The sequence below is a fragment of the Chionomys nivalis genome, chromosome 26, assembly GCF_950005125.1.
Source record: "Chionomys nivalis chromosome 26, mChiNiv1.1, whole genome shotgun sequence".
Classification (NCBI taxonomy): Eukaryota; Metazoa; Chordata; class Mammalia; order Rodentia; family Cricetidae; genus Chionomys; species Chionomys nivalis.
Window position 1 is genome coordinate 29223433 of NC_080111.1, and position 21620 is coordinate 29245052.

General features: G+C 35.6%; 1 protein-coding gene across 1 annotated transcript in view; it reads right to left on the bottom strand.

Moving 5' to 3' along the window:
* The window catches only part of Znf804b (zinc finger protein 804B), a 516878-nt gene that overhangs the window by 93049 nt on the left and 402209 nt on the right, over positions 1–21620 (bottom strand). Inside the window, exon 2 of the mRNA XM_057758823.1 lies at positions 15101–15244. Within this exon, the coding sequence (XP_057614806.1) occupies positions 15101–15244 (144 nt within the window). The remainder of the gene's footprint in view (positions 1–15100; positions 15245–21620) is intronic.

Sequence of the window (21620 nt, forward strand, 5' to 3'; positions counted from 1 at the left end):
TTGCCTTTGTTATGATAAAAGATAAAATAGATGTAAATATTGTAACTGTAATTCTTGCTTGATAACTGTTTTGTTATATGTAATTTTGCTATGTTAAAGTGAAAGCCTTTCCTTTTTGTTTAAACAGAAAAAGGGGAAATGATGGAGGAAGGTCATTGGTTAATTAATAAAGAAACTACTTGGCCTCATAGGTTAGAACATAGGTGGGTGGAGTAAACAGAACAGAATGCTGGGAGGAAGAGGACATGTGCTCAGATGCAGGGCAGCTCCTCTCAGAGGCAGACGCGATGAAGCTCCAACCCAGGATGGACGTAGGCTAGAATCTTCCTGGTAAGTGCACCTTGGGGTGCTACACACATTAATAGAAATGGGCCAAGCAGTGTTTAAAAGAATACAGTTTGTGTGTTGTTATTTCGGGGCATAAGCTAGTCAGGTGGCTGGGAGCTGGGTGGCAGGAATGCAACCCACAGCTCCCCACAACATCAAACCAGTGATGTTATCTCAAGAAACTAGAGTATAAATTAGAAAAACCACAAAGTAGGCTGTTGAAATGAGGTTCCTGAGTCCACAGAAAGAAAAAAAAATATTTGTGTTAAAGAGGCAAATACTTCTGGGTAGTTTTACATTGCATTTTATATCTACTGACAGACTCTGGGCAATGGTCTTAATATGTGTTTAGAGGTAATAAGAAAATACTTAGCAGGGGTTATGGCACAAGGAATACAAAATCAACAGAAAGTTGTGTGTTTTTGCTGTTTATTTAGTTCTAATATTAAAGTGAATGAGAAAAGCCCCCATTTATTCAAAATTTGTTCATATACCACTTTAGAGCTAACACAGCCTTCAATTTGGTTTCCCATTTAATGAAAGAATTTTTCACACAATATTCTTTGGTAATGGCCCTCAAGCCTTCAGTGAAGATTGCAGCATCTGAAATATGCCCTCTCAGCTCTGTTGAGAAATCATTCCAGAGACTGCCTAAGAGGACCTAATGCAATGTTTTTGTTTAATCATAGCTATAATTCTCTAAGAAAGTTAGCATTGACCCTATGTGCTTAGAAACAAGAAAGTATTGGTCCAAAAATGGAAAGAGGAAGGGAGAGAGGAGTGAGAAAGAAAGTTAGAGGGAACTATAAGCTTAACAGAAAAATCATAGCAGACAACTGAGTTGAAAACCTGGTGTTGATCCTATAATCTCTTGTTTTAGGGATTTAGATCTGAAATAGTGAAAGCTGACATTTAAAATAGGAAAACTGACTAATGTCTGTATAGAAGCTGTTTGACTTGTAGATCCGCTGGTCTACTTTGACAGAAGCATTGTTGAATATTTGTGGAGCTATTGAACCAGGAGAGATTCAGTTTTATGTATATACGTTATAACCAAGGGTTAAGTTATATTTTTATTTAATACTATTTGTGAGTTTGTATTTGTGCATGCGCATGTGTGCATCCAAGTGTAGAAATCAGAAGAGGGCAGAGGTTTACTCTTTCTTTCCATCATGGCTTCCAGAGATTGAACTGAGATTGTCACTCTTATGTGGCAAGTACTTTTGCCCACTAAGTTATTGACCCTCTAAACACTAGATCAAAGTATTAAATTATGTCTGGGACAAATGAGAACAAATAAATTTCTGTCTACTGGAAAGACTACACACCACCATTTATTTGTGATTTTCAAAAAAAATCAGAGAATGAAAGTCATCCAAATAACAGTATGAAGGACTATCTACCATATCATGTTAAAGCATAATAGAGACTAAATTTCACTGATGCACAATGAAACAGGTAGGTCAGTCATTGCTCCTTTAAATTATAAGTAACAATGAATAGTCATGTACTACAAAGTAATTGAGGAAAGTATCTTCTGTGTAAGCCATAGATGATACCATAAGCCCTCCATGTATATACACCCATACACACAGCAGAAAACATTCAGTTGAAAAATTAGAGTGTTAAATTGAAAAAAAATCTCTGAATGCTATTGTGAAAGACAGAGACATTAAAAGTAATGGGCAGAAAACTAATTGTAGAATATTAATTCTGGAAGGTCAAATGAAAAAAGCAACTTTGACAGCAACTCACAGCAAAAAACAATAGTATTTTGGAATTTGCATTTGACCTTCAGTGTCATGAAATATTTATGAAATATTTTTCCTTAGAGTAAGGGGTTATGGGTATTAGATTCCTTAGGTGTGTGAAATTTGAATTACATGGACTTTAATGAATACTTCCAAAGAATAATGTATAAAGTCAGGCACATCACAGACATAACCATTAATTGAGTGATCAGAAACCACAAAATCATTTAACATGTCTATAATCAAAATGTTTGGGAGGCTAAAGCAGGATGATTGCTATGTGTTTTTGAGATCAACTGCTCTACATGACTAGTTCCAGGCAAACCTGTTCTAGAGTTGTGGTAGTGAACACAGGCTTCTACCTCCAGCCAAGTGTCAGCCCACAGGTGTAGATAAGCCTGCAGAGGAACTCAGATGCAGCTGCTTACATTAGTCCAAAGTGATATATATCACTGCTGACCTAGCTCATATAACTGCTTCATTTTCATTGTTGTTAAAGTTATAGATAAATGAGGTTGGTGAGGTTGAGTCACCTCATTTCAATATTCTTGGCTTAACATCATTGACTTTTAATTAAATTTTTCACCAAAACCACCAGCTAATTTTTTAACCAAACAGCATTCCCTACATATGTCTTTTCTTTTAATTTATAATATCTAAAACCTATTATAGAATTAAAATAGCCTATAATTTTATGGATATGTCAATAATCCTTTTTTAGGGTTATTTCACAGGGATAGGAAGGTCTTTGAAGTTTCTTTATTTCAGTCTTTTGGAAAAACAAAACAGACACTAAATCAATGCTTGCTATGGAGAAATCATAGAAAATCTACATGTTTCCAGAAAGAAAAGTTAAGAATTCAAAATGCTAAAAACATTCTAAACATTAATACCAAAAGCTGCAAACCCCTGGAAAAATAAATCAAAGTTTGCATTGATGTGAATGCATAAAAGTTAAAAACGACATGTACTTTTTCTGGCAGGCAAGCTTCCTCGCTGTATGTATTATCTCTTAGATTCTGAGAGATGGGGTCCATCAAAAGAGTGGGATAAAATGAGGCATCATATCCATGGGACAGAATAATAAGGAATGCAATTTGAGAGGAGTAAATACATTCACAAAGCAGAGTTGAAACAACACCCACAGCAACAGCTATGCAGACAACATGAAAGGCAACCTGTCCAGATTGAAACTCAAAGATAGCACCCTGGATTAAACCAGGGATGTTTCTAAAGGCAACAGAAACAGAATTGACTTATCAGCTGCTTTATATAACCTTTAAGAATTTTTCTTCATATTTGTGAAGGACAATTCAGAAATAAATTAGTAGTAGGCAACCACATAATATTTGGCATACAAGAAAATGAAGGTGCTTCAAAAATTTATTCAGAAAGAAAATGTAATTATAAAGTAACCATAGTTTCATATAAAGTTCAGTTAAATAATACATATATATTATATATACACATGTATACACATACACACACATTTATATGTCAAAGTAATATGATTTCTAATTTTTCCTTTAAGAACACAATAAGCTTTATGTCTCTGTGAACTGGAAAGATACACTATCAAATGAAAAACACAATGAAGATTGAATATTAAACATTGAATGACTACATTTTATATTTAATTTTTCATGTAAAAGAAAATATTTAGAGATTTCCCTGAAAATGTTATTAAACTAACACTTTTACTTTGTACAACATTCACATAAATATAGGCATTAAACCTACTTGGTCTCTCACACATTGTTCTATCATTGTTCTATGTTCTATGTAACATAAGTTAGTCATTTTCTTTTTACTGCTTACATTATGTGCACTTTTTAAAACAATTGTGTACACCAATATTTGAGATTCATCTGATAATTTTCTTAAAGCACCAGGCAAAGGGAATGCTTGTCAAGTAAATTCATGTTTTAAAATATTTGATAAATAACTAAAATTAGTATAAATTTTGAAATACTTTGCTCATAAGCATTTTTTCTTTTTCATGATTATTGAGTAGCAATGGTCATTTTTCATACTTGATAGATTATGTTTTAAATCCCTACACACTTGTTTTTAGGTGACTACTTTTGATGTAAATCATCTCTTCTCATTTAGTAAGCTACTGACAGTCTCTAGAACAAGCTAACACCCCAAAGACTCTAAAATTTACATCTGACTGCAAAGCTAAGCTCCTTTGTTTTCAGACTTTGTTGTTTTGTTTTGTTTTGTTTTGTTTTTCAAGACAGGGTTTCTCTGTAGCTTTGGAAATAGCTCTTGTAGACCAGGCTGGCCTCAAACTCACAGAGATTCCCCCTGTCTCTGCCTCCCAAGTGCTGGGATTAAAGGTGTGTGCCACCAGTGCCTGGCCCAGACTTTTTTTTCAGTTTGACTTCAAAACTTTTAGATTTATTTTTTATAAATCTCAAATATGAGATTATTTGATTGCTTAAAATTCCTTGCAGGTTCCTAATTCTCCAGAAAATTCTCTAAACTTTTTAGGATGACACATATATTATCAGCATTAATATATACTCAAATATTTTCTTAGAGTATAAAATAATGCTAATGCAGCTTTTATTCAATTTTTATACTTAACCAGGTCGGGGTTCTTTGTTGTTCACCTTACACACCTGAAGCAATGATTGATCAATGATAAATAGATATAGGGATGCAGCAGAGTAGAATGGCCAACCATGGAAACTCATTTATTTAGTTACCCATTCATATTTTAGAATTACTAAAGTCTCAAAGTAGTTTTAATTTTCATTCTTCCAATGTTTGTTGAAAAATTTGGAATATTTTTAACTATTTGCATTTCATATTTTGATCTATTTCAATGTCCCAGTTTTGATTGGGTTGTTTTTTTTTCTTGATGTTTAGTTTTCTGAGTTCCTTTTATGCTATAGATATTAGCCCTATATTAGATGAACAACAGATACTTTCCCTAATTATAGGCTGCCCCTTCACTTGAATTATGGTACACTTTGCTGTTACAGAAACTTTTTAGTCTCATCAGGTCCCATTTGTTAAATATTGGTCTTAATACCTGTGCTATCAGCATCCTCACTGGGACTTCCAGGAAAGGACATTGATAACTTACTCTCTTTCTTCTCTATCACATTCAGATTATCAAATCTATTATCAGGTCCTTTATCCATCTGGAGTTTAGCTTTATTCGGACTGAGAGATAGAGATCCATCTTCATTCTTCTACATGGACCTACCTAGTTTGATTAGCGCCATTTGTTGAAAAAACATTGCTTTTCTTTTTCATCCAATGGGTATTTTTGACCTTTTTGTTAAAGAAGAAGCTATCCATGCTACTAGGGAGAAAAGTGATCACAGTCTTACCCAGATGTGAACTGTGAAATCTGCAATAATGGCAGCCTAGATAGACAATTATATGGTGCAATAGTAACATCAACATTATGGGTGCAATCAACTATATTCTAATTAAACTTAAGGCCCCAACCAAAAGATGAAAATCATGTCTGCTACTGATACAGGGTCTATGAATCCATGGTAAGACAAATAACAGTCCCTAAGGGAGGACTTCCTACAGCTATTCTATTACGTGGACATTCTATTAAAATGGTTCCTCAAACTGTCTCTTTATAGCCTTAAATTGAAGTGTCTTCAATTCCCATCAGAAAAACTTCTATTTGTTGTAGATGATAATTAGCACAGAGACTCAGAGCGGGTCAATATGCACAGAAAAAAAGACTGAAGAATGCCCAGCACCAAATGGAATACCTCTATAACATGTCCCACTTTGGCTGAAAGTGTGTGGAAATAGTGTAAGAGTGGAGGTGGTAGATGAAGACAAGGAAACTGTGTTTTCTGGACATATCAGGGCAAGTGCAAATTCACACAAGTGAACTCACAATTGTTGTAAAAGTATGCACAAGCCCTGTGCAAGTTCAAGTCAAACAAAATCCCAGCATGGAGAGGACATAGGCAAAATGAAAGACACTATGGTTTTTGTAGTATATCACCTGATAGATAGATCTTACACCTATATATCTATGATTATATGGGAAGCACAAATTTGATTCAATCAGCTAAACAAAAATGAGAATATCATTTTTGTGTGGAGGATGTATCTGGTAGGAGTTGGGGAAGGGTAATTAATATGATCAAAACACACTGTAATAAAACTTTAAGAAATAATAAAATATTAACTCCACTAAAAATACGTATAGACTTATTGGTATGTATGTCAGTAACACCTTTCAATTCTAGAGGCATAGTGCCTATTAGAACCAATAATTGACTTGCCTTTGCAGGGTTGATGACAGGGACATGTTAGGAGCATCAACAAATTAAAAGCAAAACAACACTGGTAATTGTGTACCAGTGTACTCACTTTCTAAGATACCAAAATAAAAGAGAAGAGGCCTGGATTTTTATTGTTATGGCTGACATAAAGGTACTAATGTTTAACAGTGAGGTCGAAAAACTTGGGTGCATTGAATAGCTGGCTCTGGAGAGTCGTTAAGCTGACTCTGATCACCATAGTTAGTGCCAAAGATCTTAGGAATTAGAAAAATTATAATTCACTTTTTGAACTATGAAAAAGAACTTTTAGGTCCAGCTGAAAGGTAACTTAAGACTTGGGACTTAAAGAAAGTGAAGCATAAAGCTAAAGGTCAGATAGAAGAACTTTAATTACAGGGAACTGCCAATGATACTTTCCTAGAATACAAAATTATTTGGCACATCTAAGACCAGAATGTGTTGTGGGAGCTGTGTTCCTGCTGCCCCAGCTCCTGGTCACCTGGCTAGCTTATGCCCCGAAATAACAACACACAAACTGTATTCTTTTAAACACTGCTTGGCCCATTATATCTAGCCTCATCTTGGCTAACTCTCACACCTGGACTAGCCCATTTCTAATAATGTGTGTAGCACCCCAAGGTGCGCTTACCGGGAAGATTCTAGCCTACGTCCATCCTGGGTCAGAGCTTCATCGCATCTGCCCCAGAGAGCAAAGCTAAGGCGTATGAGCTCATTTCCTCTTCCTCCCAGCATTCTGTTCTGTTTACTCCACCCACCTAAAGGCTGGCCAATCAAATGGGCCAAGGCAGTTTCTTTATTAGCCAATGACCTTCCTCCATCAAGAATGCACATTTTAAATGGATTTTTCTGTAAATAGAAAATTATGAGATCAAGAATTCTTTTAGCCAATATGAAATCATTAATGGAATAATTTAAATGTGAGCAGATAACCAAGATCAATTTTGCTGTAATTCTTCACAAGTAGAGAATCCAATTACTGTTAGGTAATTAGGAGAACACATACACATACATGTACAGAAACATACATGTATACACATACACAAACACACATACACGTTTACACACACACTGTATTATCATGTTCTACTAGAAATAGAGTTTATAGAATGTAAAATGTAGAAGAAAATTACACTACATTACAATGTAATTATAAGGGCTCTCATCTTTATTTCTTCATTATAGTCACTTATGGTTTGGACACACGATGTTGCCCACATGATCCTGTGTTTAAATTCTTGAGCAGTACAGAAACTGCTTTAGAAGATTCTGAGAGCAGTAGACGGCAAAGCCTTTGGAACAAGTGCATCAGTCGGTGTTGGCTCTGAGTTTTCATAACTCAGCCATATTTCCTATTCTCTGTGTTCTTGACTCTGATCACAATGCCAAGTGATGCCTCCCATGGTACCATGGTATAGCATCTGTTTTTAAACACCATGTCAAAATAAGCCCATGCACTCAGAAACATAACTCTGGCTTCAAAAACCACCTAGACTTTGCTATTTTCTTTCCTCACTGGATCATTTCAGGTACCATATAGAGGTAATTTCAATAAAACTATAGGAAGAAAGTAAAAAAATAATTAGAATTCATTATGCAATTTTAGTGGTCAATCTTCCCCTTTGGGGTCAGAGTGATAGTGATAGATCTTATTTGATATTCTGCCTGGAGTCAGTAGCGAAGGAAAGAATCAAAAAGAACATTTTATAAGTGAATTATTTTGAGTTTGCATATAAACCTAACAACTAAACAAGTCCCCTGAGTGAAAATAACTCCTGTGTAAAGCAAAGGGAGACTAGCGGGGTGCGGAGAGTGTGAAAGTGGGCTCCTTGGTGAATACTGGAGGGGTTTTAGGGTAATCTAGCTTGTATGTGTTTATTTTCAATTTGGAAGAACGATAAATCTCTGGGGTAGAAGAGACTTCTGAATATGAAAATGTGTGATACTGTTTCGATAGAAAACACTTGCAACTAATACTCTTCAAAATAAGAGTATGAGCTAGAGACAGTCTCATGAGGAATGAATTGCTATTGACATGTTTACTGTATTAATAACCATGGTGTCACTTTAGCCAAGTGACTGTCATTTATATCCACATGGAAATTGCTTTTTGAGTGATGCTCAGAGTTTGGAGGGAATTAGAAGACATCTACAGCTATAGATGAAACAACTTCTTGTTTCCTCAAAGCATGAGATATAAATAGAGGTTGTCAAACCTAGAGTCTCATAATATTTCTTTGTATGAAAGACATTAATGTATTATGTATTATAGATGTATTCATGGTGAGGTAAATGTACTCCATAAATATTTAAATATTTGATCAAATTATAGAAAATGTATTAGTAAGTGCTCAGCAAAAGGTTTTATTTTATTCTTTAAAGTTATATATATATATATTTTCCTTTTATAAAAATACATATTTATTTACTTTACTTCCTGATCACAATTTCCCCTCCCTCCTCTCCTCCCAGCCCTTCCACCTTCCCCCAAATCTACTCCTCCTCTGTTTCTGTTCAGGAAAGGGCAGGTCTCCCATGGATATCAACAAAACATGCCATGCCATAACATGTTGCAGTAAGACTAAGCACCTCCCATGTATTAAGCCTGGGCAAGGAGACCCAGTATGAGGAGAAGGGTCCCAAAAGTCAGCAGAAGAGTTGGAGACAACCCATGTGTTCCACTTTTAGGAGTTCCCCAAAAGACCAAGGTACACACCTGTAACATATATGCAGAGTGCCTGTGTCAGTCCCATGTAGGCTTCCTGATTATTGTGTCAATCTCTGGGAGCCCTTATGAGCCCAAGTTAGTTGATTCTGTGGATTTTCTTGGGTGTACTTGACTGCTCTGGATCCTATATTTCTTTCTCCCCCTCTTCTGCAGCCTCTATTTCTCTTCCTGTTGCCTTCAGATTTAAATGTAGAAGCCTCAGCTACCTCTCCAGCACCATGTCTGCCTGTGCTGTGTGCCATCATGTTCCTGCCATTTTCTTTTGCCTTAAAAAATGCATGCAGACATATATCTTATATTAGGAGTATGTGAAGATGGGCTAATGCCCTATGATAGTCTCAGAGCCATGAAGGTGTGTGATACAAAAGCTTTGTGTCACCAGCACGAACAGAATTGTCATATCAGTCAATAACACAGGCAAAATTCATAGAAGGTGAGGAAGGGGAAGAACAGAAAATGACTAAGTAAGCTTTTCAGAAGAAAAATAAAGTCCTAGGAAAACACCACTACAAGTGTTAACTTCTTGCTTGTGTTAGCTCCTCATGGAGGGCACTTCAAATACACAAAATTAGATCTTGAAGTTATTCATACGTTTCATAAGTATTCATGGCTCATCAATCACATGCCAGATTCTAGGTATATGTTACTGAGTTGAGTTCTCCTTGGTTGATGTCTTATTCAATGCCCTACTGCTGTGAAAAGACAACATGACCACAGCAACTTATATTTTAGAATGATTTAATTATATATATATTCATTACAGTTTAGAAGTAAAGTTATATATTTACCTACTTCTGCAGAATAAAAATGTGCCCACGAGGAGCTAAAGATATGGCCCAACAGTTAAAGCACTTCCTGTTTTTTGCAGAGGACTGAATTCAGTCCCCATTATCTACACAGTAGCTCAAAGACATCTGTAAGTCCAGTCCCAGGGCATCTGATGCTATACACTTCCTTCTGCGGAACCAGGCACTCATGTGGTACATATACACACATACATACAATTAAACACACACACGCACACATACACACACAATAGTAAAAAATGTGCCCACAAATAACATTGCTATAATTAAGTAATCAGGTACACAATATTGCTGTTTAGATACAGGAAGTATTTAAGATTCAGAAATATCTTAAATCAAAGGATAATGAATGGAAGAAAGATAAAAGGAAAATTCAAAGGTTTTATTTCTAGTTCTATTCTGTTCTACTGCTGAGTAATGAATGGATTCTAACTTTGGATTTACTTCTCAAAAAAGACCATATTACTGGAAATTCAATAACTGAGGCAAGAAATTTCCTCTGAATTCTCGTGGAAGCAAAACGTTGGCAACCATTCCTATTCCTCAGGCCAAAAGTTATTCTTATCAGATTCCACCACCGTCATAATCACTACATAGGCCTGTCAAGAAGAGTTCTTAATGAAGCAAGAACCAAATGGTTGTATTTAGCTTTGAAATCTGGAGATTCTTTTTGCATATTCTATTTTAATGAAGGCTTCATTTTAGGAAAATAAAGTTTCCTCTCATTTAAAAGAAAATTTCAAACTCAGTTTCATCTAAAACTGAAGTAATTTTCAAAATATTTTGGGGCAAAATAAATCTTTAAAAAGAAGTATTTCCACACTATCCCGGAAGCCAACTAACAAGGTCTACAGCAGATTTAATTAATCTGCTCTTTCCAAAAATGGGCAGCAGGAACAAAATCTTAATTGATTTTGAGCAAAAAAGAATTTGGAAATTTTTGTGTTTAATTAGCTTTCCATGAAGTTTTAGCTCCTTTAGAGTTCAGATAGAATCTGTCAATCTCAATGAATTATGCAGAAATATGAGTTGAAATAAAGTCATTAAGTGGAGACACATCATAGACAGAGGGAAGAGCCAAGAAGGGCAGTTGCAAACCATATGGTGTCTTTTAGAAACTGGAGGGACAAGCTGGATTTTCAGGAGATAAGTTTGGAAATAGAGGCAAAAGCCAGATTGTGAGGTTTTGAATAAGTGTACCCTCTTTTAAATGTCAATTACTGACTGCTGGGGAGTGTCTGGGAAAAGAATACTTGTTTGAATATGGTAGATTTAATCTGATCACAATTGGATAAGCTAATTTTGAATAGGGAAAGTACTGGACGTAGGGAGTTCAGTAAGAAGAGCCTGTAATAAGAATTGGAAAAATGACTCTCTTAGAGTTCTTCTTGTTACCTAGTTTCTCTGGGATCATGGACTATAGGTTGGTTATCCTTTGCTTTACAGCTGGTATCCCACATAGGAGAGAGTACATACCACATACCATGTTTATCTATCTACGTCTGGGTTACCTCACTCAGGAAGGTTTTTTTAGTTCCGTCCATTTGCCTGCAAATTTCAAGAGGTCATTGTTTTCTTAACCACTGAGTAGTACTTCATTTTCTTTAACCATTATTACTATGAGGGGCATCTAGGTTGTTTCCAGGTTCTGGCTATTATGAATAATACTGCTTTGAACATAACTGAGCAAATGTCATTGTGGTATGAGTGTGCATCTTTTGAGTATACACCCAAATGTGGTATTGATGGTCTTTGGAGCCCATTCCCTATGGAGGGAGAATTTGCTCAGCTTAGATACAGCAGGTAGGGCCTTGGTTCTGCCTCAAAGTGATGTGCCAGACTTTGTTGACTCCCCATGGGAGACCTTACCTTCTATGAGGAGTTGATGGGGCATGGGGAGAGGTGGAGGAGTGGCAGGAGAGAAGGGAGTGGGAACTGGGATTGATATGTAAAATGACAAGCGATAGTTTTAAAAATATATTTTAAAAAAGCAAAAACAAAATTGACAAAATGAGAATATAAAATTGAGAAATGAGTAAAAGACCTTGAAAATACTATATAAATAAAATTGTTTCAAGGCCAAAGAAACCCTCAAGAGAATGACAATGGTTTCTGTAACATGTAAGTTATTTGTACTTCTTTGCACCCAGCTTCATACATGCCCTATGCCCTGCTGTAGATTTTCTGTAATACAGGTTGCACTGGTTTTGGTTACATAATTAACTTCCATTCTTTTTTTTAATAGATGCTTTGTCCTCTCTTCTTTATAGAATCGGTTTCATAATTTCTCTTTTGAAATTTCTAAGTATATAATAAGTAAAATATTTAATGCACTATCATGTTCATTGGTTTGTCTCCTACATTGGCAGCTTGTTCCCGAAGCTAAAAAACAAATCGATCCTTTTATGTGCCCATCATAGTAGTGCTTATTAGAAACTCTGTAATTGTTTGATGACAGTGAATGCCACGGGAATTTACACATAAGTTTAAAAATATATGGTAGTGAATATATAGATGTGATGAAAAGATTGAAAACAGGCTGTTCTATTAACATCTTAGAAAACCTATGAATGAGTATGAAGAAAATGAAATAAAGGAAATTGCTTAGGGAGAATTCTAAGCTACAGGGAATGCTGCATGTTGCCACACTTCACACAAGGAAACTAATTACCTTCTATTTCTTCATTGCAACTATTTCTTCTGTCAACAGTGTGATCTCATCTGGAGGTTCAACTTCAAGTGTGCAAACACATTCACAAGCCTTGGTAAAGCACAACTCAAGAACAAATTTTACTCTTTAAGAGACTATTCCTTATATTTGCATGAATACCCACAGTATTGTTAACATGTATCCTAAAGATTGTTTGTTTAAAATCCCTTAGAGTAGTGTAGTGTTTATGAGAAGTTTGTCCTGATCAGCATCTTTCATTCCATTAAAGAAGACAGGATGAGCATTATCTGTAGCATCACTTCAAAACTTCAAATGGAATAACTGATAGGAACAAATGGTCATTGGTGGCTATAGATCTCATTTCTGGATCAAACTCATAGTACCTGGACCCATTTTTCATAAGTGTTATGTTTTATGAAAACAAGTGCTCAGATATCACCGATGTCTTCATGGAAGGATTCGGTATTCCCCCTGACATATGCCCTCAAAAATAGCAGAAATCTGAATTTGATCAATTTACTATGCTAACTATCACAACTGATTTTAAGATAACACATAAGATTAATGAAAAGGAGAAAACACAATGCTAGGAAATTTTTCAAAAAGCCTCAGATCAGGGAAAACAGATTATAAAGAGTAAATGTTAAATGAACAACAAAATATCCCTGGATTAAAATTTTAAAAATAATTATAGCATGTGAAAAGAAGATACCTTGTATACTGATTTCAAACTACCTGAACTTACAATTTATGAGACAATTAGTGAAACAAAATAATTCAATGGTATTTTAATAATGATAATAATACACTTTAAAAATTATTTAAATGATGAAATAATTTGAGATATTACATAATATTTGGAGTTTTCTTCAAACATGTATAACAATACGGAGCAAAGGTAGCATAGTGGTATAATAAAACAAGAAAGAATATTGCAGAAATTCAACATGAGATGATTTACTGTAATACATGTTTGAAGGCTTTATGCTTTCAACTACAAGATCCAGTGATCTCCCTATTAGAGTTAACAAATAAGAATACTGAAGAGAATTCCACTAATCATTATTCTCTACAGATTCCAAGGTGTTTATAACACACAGAAGGGCTGAACTTTACAATCCTGAAATATTCATGCCATTGATCTTGCCTATGTCAGGTAAATACAATAATTACATGCATGTATTCTGTGCATAAAGAGAGAAGCTACATCATGAACAGTATTGTTTTTCAAGTGCACATATGTATTTTTTATCCCACAAATTATAGAAAAGATTTCATCTCATTTGATTTGAGTAAATACTTTAGGTACAGAGTACACAAAATTTACCCAAATATTACAATGCGCCCACTCCATTTGTCACTACAATTCTTAGTAATAATCATTTGCTGATGGGAATTTTCTTTCTAGGTCACAGAAATACAGCAATTACAGTTCCTAAGTCATCAATATCTCCATACCTTTGCCAGTAAAAATCTAACAATAATAACATATATGGCCTATAAAGAAAATTAACTGAAAAACCTATACTAGCCTTTTCTAGTGCATTTATATATTTGACTTTTAAAACATTTTTCTTTGAAATGGATCATTTATTGAATTGATGTGTTCTCAGATCCAGTAATTACAAAAATACCTTGCAATTCTTGAAGGAGAAAAACAAAACAAATATCAGGAGTGATTATATCAATGCTGCCATATATTCCGCCCATGTACTAATCAGAGATTTAAGTTCTACCATTAACTACTTAGGTTACTTGTTTTTTTAATTAATTAATTTATTTATTAAAGATTTCTGCCTCCTCCCCACCACCACCTCCCGTTTCCCTCCCCTTCCCCCAATCAAGTCCCCCTCCCTCATCAGCCCTAAGAGCAATCAGGGTTCCCTGCCCTGTGGGAAGTCCAAGGACCTCCCACCTCCATCCAGGTCTAGTAAGGTGAGCATCCAAACTGCCTAGGCTCCCACAAAGCCAGTACGTGCAGTAGGATCAAAACCCAGTGCCATTGTTCTTGAGTTCTCAGTAGTCCTCATTGTCCGTTATGTTCAGCGAGTCCGGTTTTGTCCCATGCTTTTTCAGACCCAGGCCAGCTGGCCTTGGTGAGTTCCTGATAGAACATCCCCATTGTCTCAGTGTGTGGGTGCCCCCCTCGCAGTCCTGAGTTCCTTGCTCGTGCTCTCTCTCCTTCTGCTCCTGATTACTTTGAGTATGATGCTACTTATACTGGTTCCTGATATCTATATGTTATATATATTATGTAGCTCACTATTTGTGAACATGATTACCCATATTACGTAACTCACTATACTTAGGGCACCTCTAAGTTCACTTCTAACTTTATGGTACTTTTAAGAAAAAAAATAACTTCACCAAACATTTGAACAGAAAACAACCTTTCACAGAAAATGAACATAAAATCATCTCACCTATGTATCTTAGATGAAAATAAATAAGGTTAAATCCTTGCAGTTCTGCTCTGAAGTTATAAATCTAGGCGGAGGAAAGAATTTTTTCCCACTTTGGCTTACCTGCTTATGCGCATGGTCGTAAGAATTGATATGATTGTCAAACTCCTGGTGTTTGTGATACTGCTTGTCACATAATTCACAATAAAAGTTCGCTTTTGCATCTTCCAGAGCTTTTGCTGTGGACTTCTCTTTTTCTGCAAAATCCTTTAAAGGGGGCAAAAATAAATCAGTTATATTTTTCTCTGGTAAGAGGCAGATTTCATATTAACCAAGTTACCATTTAATTTTAGTATGACTAAAATGAAGTGTTGAAGTTCCAGATCTGCTGGAAATTCATGTCCCTATGGAAGTAACTTTCAGCGTACCATCACTGCTAACATAGCAGTGAATATAGGGGCTCTCCAGATGTAGTGCTCTGGTTAGTTACAGTCAGGCTTTTACTCAGTCAGACATTCCAGGTTGTAATCCCGCTTATGATCAAACACATAATTGTTCATTTCTGTTTTATCTCCACCATATTTTCCTTCCACTCATGCAGTCATTACATTTTTGTATCCCATCTAATCTTACCTTCACCCTGCCAATCAATTCACACTGAAAATGCTCTCAAGGATGTCTCTACTCAGTCTATTGCCAAAGCCTGATGCATATGCATTCTGAAACTCCAACCCAGTGTCTTCTAAACTTCAGCACCTCTTAGATCCCACTATTATACTTACTTCATGTGTTCCAAACCATTAACTTTATAACTTTTTATATTTTACCTCTAATAGTCTTGGACATATTATGTGTCTGCTTAAAATGCCTTCAAATTATCTCACTGCTTACATGGTAATAATGATGAAGACTATAATAACAGACATCACATAAAATCCCCAAATAAGTAAATGGCAAAGAGATATGAAGTAATCAACCTAGGCCTTACTCCCTGAGTAAGAAACAACAGCAATTTACTATTCCCCTTTATATTCATCACCACTGTGTTGTAATACTTCCTTTCTAATTTCTATAATCATATTTATACTTGTCTCTATCATCAAACATATTTTAATATGTTTATTGCTTCACTAAATTCAAGAAACTATTTTATTAATTCAGGGTGTGTTTGCCTACATTGCTAAACAACACAGTGTATGGCTTAGAAACAAGAACGCATTTAATATGGATTCCTTAAATTAATGAGTAATGGCAACATATTCATGCCCTCTTCCTCAATTCTTGACTTAGAATGTTCTCAAATTCCCTCATTGCATACATGGTAATGTGGATGAACACAAGGATCATAATCATTTTATAAATACATCATCCAGTGTTGATAGATGTCACAAACCAAAAGGAAGGCGGCTAAGAGATTTCAACTAAACAATACATGGATATCTTCCTTGTTAGTAAGCACCATAGATATTTTATTTGCTTCTAAATATAAAGAGATAAATCAAATGATTACACAGAGTAAGGGCATGAGCACCCTTAACAAACAGGAATAAGCCAAATGCCTGAATGATCTTTCTCGGAGAACAAAAAAATCAGAGTACACTCAGAGTTACCATGTGATAGAAGCTCACTGAATAGTCTGTGTCCAGTAAGGAAATAATAGAATCTGGCTTGCGCACAAAAAGACCAGTTGTTCTAAGAACCAGGATAATGACCTGCCAGTGTGGCCACTGGTGATAAGTGACACAGAAGGAGAGCTTTGAAGTACTAATAATCCTCTTGAATTAGTAAGCTTAGCATCAAGGGAAACAATTATTCTCATGCAGTCATTACAATGGTAATTTTTCCTACTTTCTCTTTCTAAGAATTACTTTAGGATAATCATAGTTATTATGCCATTAGAATAACAGTCTTTGATTTTAACACTTATCCATTGCTTAAAAATACTTCAGTTTCATGAAGCAGAAAAATAAATAGCAAAATTAATGGTTGAAGTATGGCACATATGTATTTTGTCTAGAATGTGTAAAGATAACTTAGCCAGCAGTAAGACTCCTCTAGCTAATTCTTGTATATTCTTTTTAACCTATTTCAAAAACTCTTTTAATTATCATACTATGTGGATTTGGTTCCAGATTTAATAATTTATAACTATCTTTAAGAATTAAAACCATATATTTACTACTGGGCATGCTTTCATCTGGGAATATTACAGGACCAAGTTATACATCATATGCCTTGTTTTATTTAGATATCAAGAATCTGTGAATAAATGCTTACCTTCTTCACCACTAAAGTCCTAAAGACAACATTTGTATTCTTTTATCGAGGGAGAAAAGAAAAAACAAAACACACACACATAGTTCATATTCAAGTGTATCCAGCCAAGCCAGAGGTAAAAATCATAAACCTATAATCAGGAGACCAGAGATTGGAAATAGGGAAGCTGAAGCAGGAGGGTAAAAAATCATTGACAAATGAAGAGAAAGAGGAAGAAAGAGAACAAAATGGCAAAATATAGAAACCAAAAAAAGTACCTTAAGAATATTTGCAAACATGAAAACTTAGTGTACAGCTAGACAGGCAATAAAGGCTGCTTTGGAAGGTAGTTGTGGTATAGCGGCTCCCATACCGAGGGTGCCTCAGGCCTATTCTAAAAGGTGAAATTAGACTGTCAAACCATGTGGTGCTGAGTTTAGCAAAATGTACCAGAAAGATGGTGGGTTAAGTCTCAGGCTAGGAGCACCATTTAAATCAGACCTGGCATGTAGTATGCTCACTGACCTTCAGCACTCTTATGAATTGTGTCTAATCACAGCACGATGAATGGTAAAGCTAAAGATAATCTCTACTGGTCCATCCTCATCCATCAACCCATCCATCTACCCTTACTGTCACACTGCCACTCACCACGTATTCACACATCCAGAAGTCCCTTAGAGGAAACTCCCAAGTGTCATACTTCACGAATTTTATTGTCTCTTGAAATTTATACTGTATGTAAATTTGCATGGCAGAGTTATAAGCAATGAGGTAAAAACACACATTTTAGTCAGCTGATGGTGGCACACACCTTTAATTCCAGCACTTGGGAGGCAGAGGCAGGCAGATCTCTGTGAGTTTGAGGCCAGTCTGATGTACAGAGCAAGTTCCAGGACAGCCTGTTCTATGCAAAATAAACATACAAATAAACAAACAAATGAAAAAATAACAAACACAAATGTTAGGACAATGATACTTAGCTGTTGCCAGAGGCCTATGTGGTCTTAATTTTTTGTAATTTAAGAATAATTGATGATAAAAGGAGAAAATGATTGATTCTCTGTCTCTCTCTGTTCCTCTTTCTCTCCCTCCATTAACTATTCAGTCAGCAGGCACTAGTTAGTATTTTTTTAAATTTAATTATAAGGTAATTTTGCTGATTCAATACCTCTGATTGTAAATTAAGATGGTATTGAGTTTCAAAAGAAACTATAAAATTCTTACATATATTTGAAGATACAGAATATATATAAAAGTAGCCAAAATTACACCCTGTTGTCGGCATCAGTAAATTTAAAATATAAAAATGAATAAAATAAGAAGACAAGCTGAAAATCAACTCTTGATTTATAGTTACTCAGATTGTTCAGTGGATTATGGTAGAGGAGGGTTCTTAAGCTGAAGAGCATAAAGCATACCAAAGACATTTCCCTGTTTATCATTCTTGATGATTCATTAGAATATGAATAATTAGCTATAGTGTGAATATGACCACTTGCTTAACAAGATATTTTAAAATACTAGGTAATGTCAATGGGAATTCTATAACTTGGTAATGATCCGATATAATTAATTACTTTGCATAATTAATGTGAAGAGAGAGTATATATTTTCATGCCAAGAGGCTTACGGTAAAATGCATATAGTAGATGTGTCTCTAAACTGGCATGCATTCTAACAATGTTCTGAATTTAATTAGAAGAGTGAATATTTACTACCAAATTGCTGCAGTTGTCACAATGTTCAATTATCACAATGATTACTGCCCACTAAAACTATGGAGTACATCTTATCTACTAGCATTGTGCACACAGTGCACACATTTCATCTTGCTTAATTTTAGCAGTGAACTCTGCTCTATGATTGTTTCATTAAGCGTGTGAGTGAAGAATGCGAGCGTGCTGACCCAGACCGTCATGCAGAGCTTGGAATTAGATTCAGGTCAGCCTGACTTAAGTGCGATTAATGTCTGTGCTCACAGTTGCTCCAATGACCTGGTCATTAGCCAGTTGTCACATATATCCAAAGCCCCATTCAACTGTTGAAAATATGAACCCAGATTATAAAATTTTTAAAAAGCAAATTCATTGCTGATTTTATATCTTGATTGAATTGAGAATGCAATCCATAGTGAATAAGACTTGCATTTGAGTTTTCATTATTATGCAATTCATTGCTTTAAGAATTCTAATATTGGTGGCACACGCCTTTAATCCCAGCACTTGGGAGGCAGAGGCAGGCGAATCTCTGTGAGTTTGAGACCAGCCTGGTCTACAAGAGCTAGTTCCAGGACAGGCTCCAAAACCACAGGGAAACCCTTTCTTGAAAAACCAAAAAAAAAAAAAAAAAAAAAAAAAAAGAATTCTAATATTCTGTAACATACTCTATTGGTGCCCAAAGCATGCTACCTCTGTTACAAACAAGTAGATCTTGCTAATTTATAAATTATTTGGCCTCCATTTCATCTTGTAGCTTGTTACAAACTGAATAATGGAAAACATGCTTTCAATGATTATTTCATTTTATTCATACGAGAAAAGTAATTCAGCTTTTGAAAAATGAGAACCTTGAATGTCAGCCTGCGCCTAAAATAGTTCAAGTACTGAGGAGTTCAGTGTTCTCAGAATAAATTAAGGGGGTAATAATAAGTAGTTAGCTAGATTGATGTGAGGAAAAGTGTTACAATTTTTGTGCTTAGTACAGTGCAGCACTAATGCAGAACTGGGTCAAGAAGCACCACTCTAGACTATGACAAAGAATAGCCCAGACATCGCATATCAAAATGCATCTTTAGAGTGAGTGTGATTGTCAGGTTGCCATTTGAGAAACCACAGGCAGAGGAGGACCTCCCAAATGTTATCCTTTCAGAAGAGAAATTTACATTCATAAAGGAAGTGTTCATTTGTAAGTGTTTCTATATTGCCATACCCAGGAAAGAAGAAGGATGGCTTTAAATCACTACAGACTCTGTCTGTGTGTGAAGTGCATCTCTCTCTCTCTCTCTCTCTCTCTCTCTCTCTCTCTCTCTCTCTCTCTCTCTCTCTCTGTGTGTGTGTGTGTGTGCAAACATGTGAAATTATGCATAGAGACCCTTGGAAAATTTTGGTTCTCTATAACTGGCAGATTGCTCCCTTCAGACAGGATCTCTCACTGAATTTGGAACTGACTGGCCTCCCCTCTCCCACTAAAGTTGGCCAAGCTGTCTATTAAGTGTTAGAGACTGTCCTGTCTCTGACCCACTCAACACTGGACATGGATTGTGTTAGGGTTGGTGACCCAAATGCAGGTCCTCATGTTTGTGTTGCAAGTGCTTTGTCTACTACTTCGCCTTCTCTTCTGCTGCCTTCTCCCCAGTCCACCATCTCTCAAGTTGAAGTCTCTTAATTTAAGGGAAAGAATCAATTCTGTTCCAAAATTCATGGTGCTTTTTGGTTCTTAGAAAGGAGCTTGGCCAAGCACTTCTTTCTTAACTTCAGAGATGGTGGTGTTTAAACTTAAAGTGGAAAAAAAGCTTCTGGGGTTATACTCTAGAAACTTACTGTCTAGATTCTCTCTATAATGTGCCATCAAAATTCTCTTTGTTTCTTGCCCTTATTAATCCATCTTTTGCTATAGCAAATGAAAGTTAAGAATTCAGGAAAGTGTAGTCAGCTCCCCAGTAATGACAGTGAAATTTATTACTAATTATGAAAGCTTGGCCTTTAGTTTAGGCTTGTTCCCAACTAGCTCTTATAACTTAAACTGACTGACTCCTATTAATCTACATTCCAGCACATGACGTTTTATCTCTCTTCCATTCTGTATGTCTGACTCACTTCATGTCTCACTGATTTACTCCATGTGCCTAGATTGTAACCCTCTGAGTTCCTCTCTCTGCCCAGAAGTCTTGCTAATCTCTCCTGCCTAGCTACTGACTGCTAGGCTTTTTATTAAATCACGCCAACACATCTTCACATGATATAAACAAATATCCTACAGCATTTCTCCTTTTCTGTTTAAATAAAAATGAAAGGTTTTAAATCTGACCCAGTAAAACAGGATATGAAAAGAACAATTATCAAGTAAGGATTTCAGTTACAATATCCAGTCTATTTCTATTTGGCATATTCAGAGAAATTACTCTATTATCTCTCCTGTATTGATTAGTTCAAAATTTTATACCTTATATTTGTTTACACTATGAGAATATGTGTAATTGCGATTGGTTTAATAAAAAACCAAACAGCTAATAGCTAGGCAGGAGAGGTTAGATGGCACTTCCAGGAAGATAGATGAATTCAGATGGTTAGAATTAGGCATGCAGAAGAGTCCAGCAAGACACAAATGAGTCAGGCATACAGAATAAAGGAAAGGTTTAAAAAAACACATAGTAGAATGCATATAA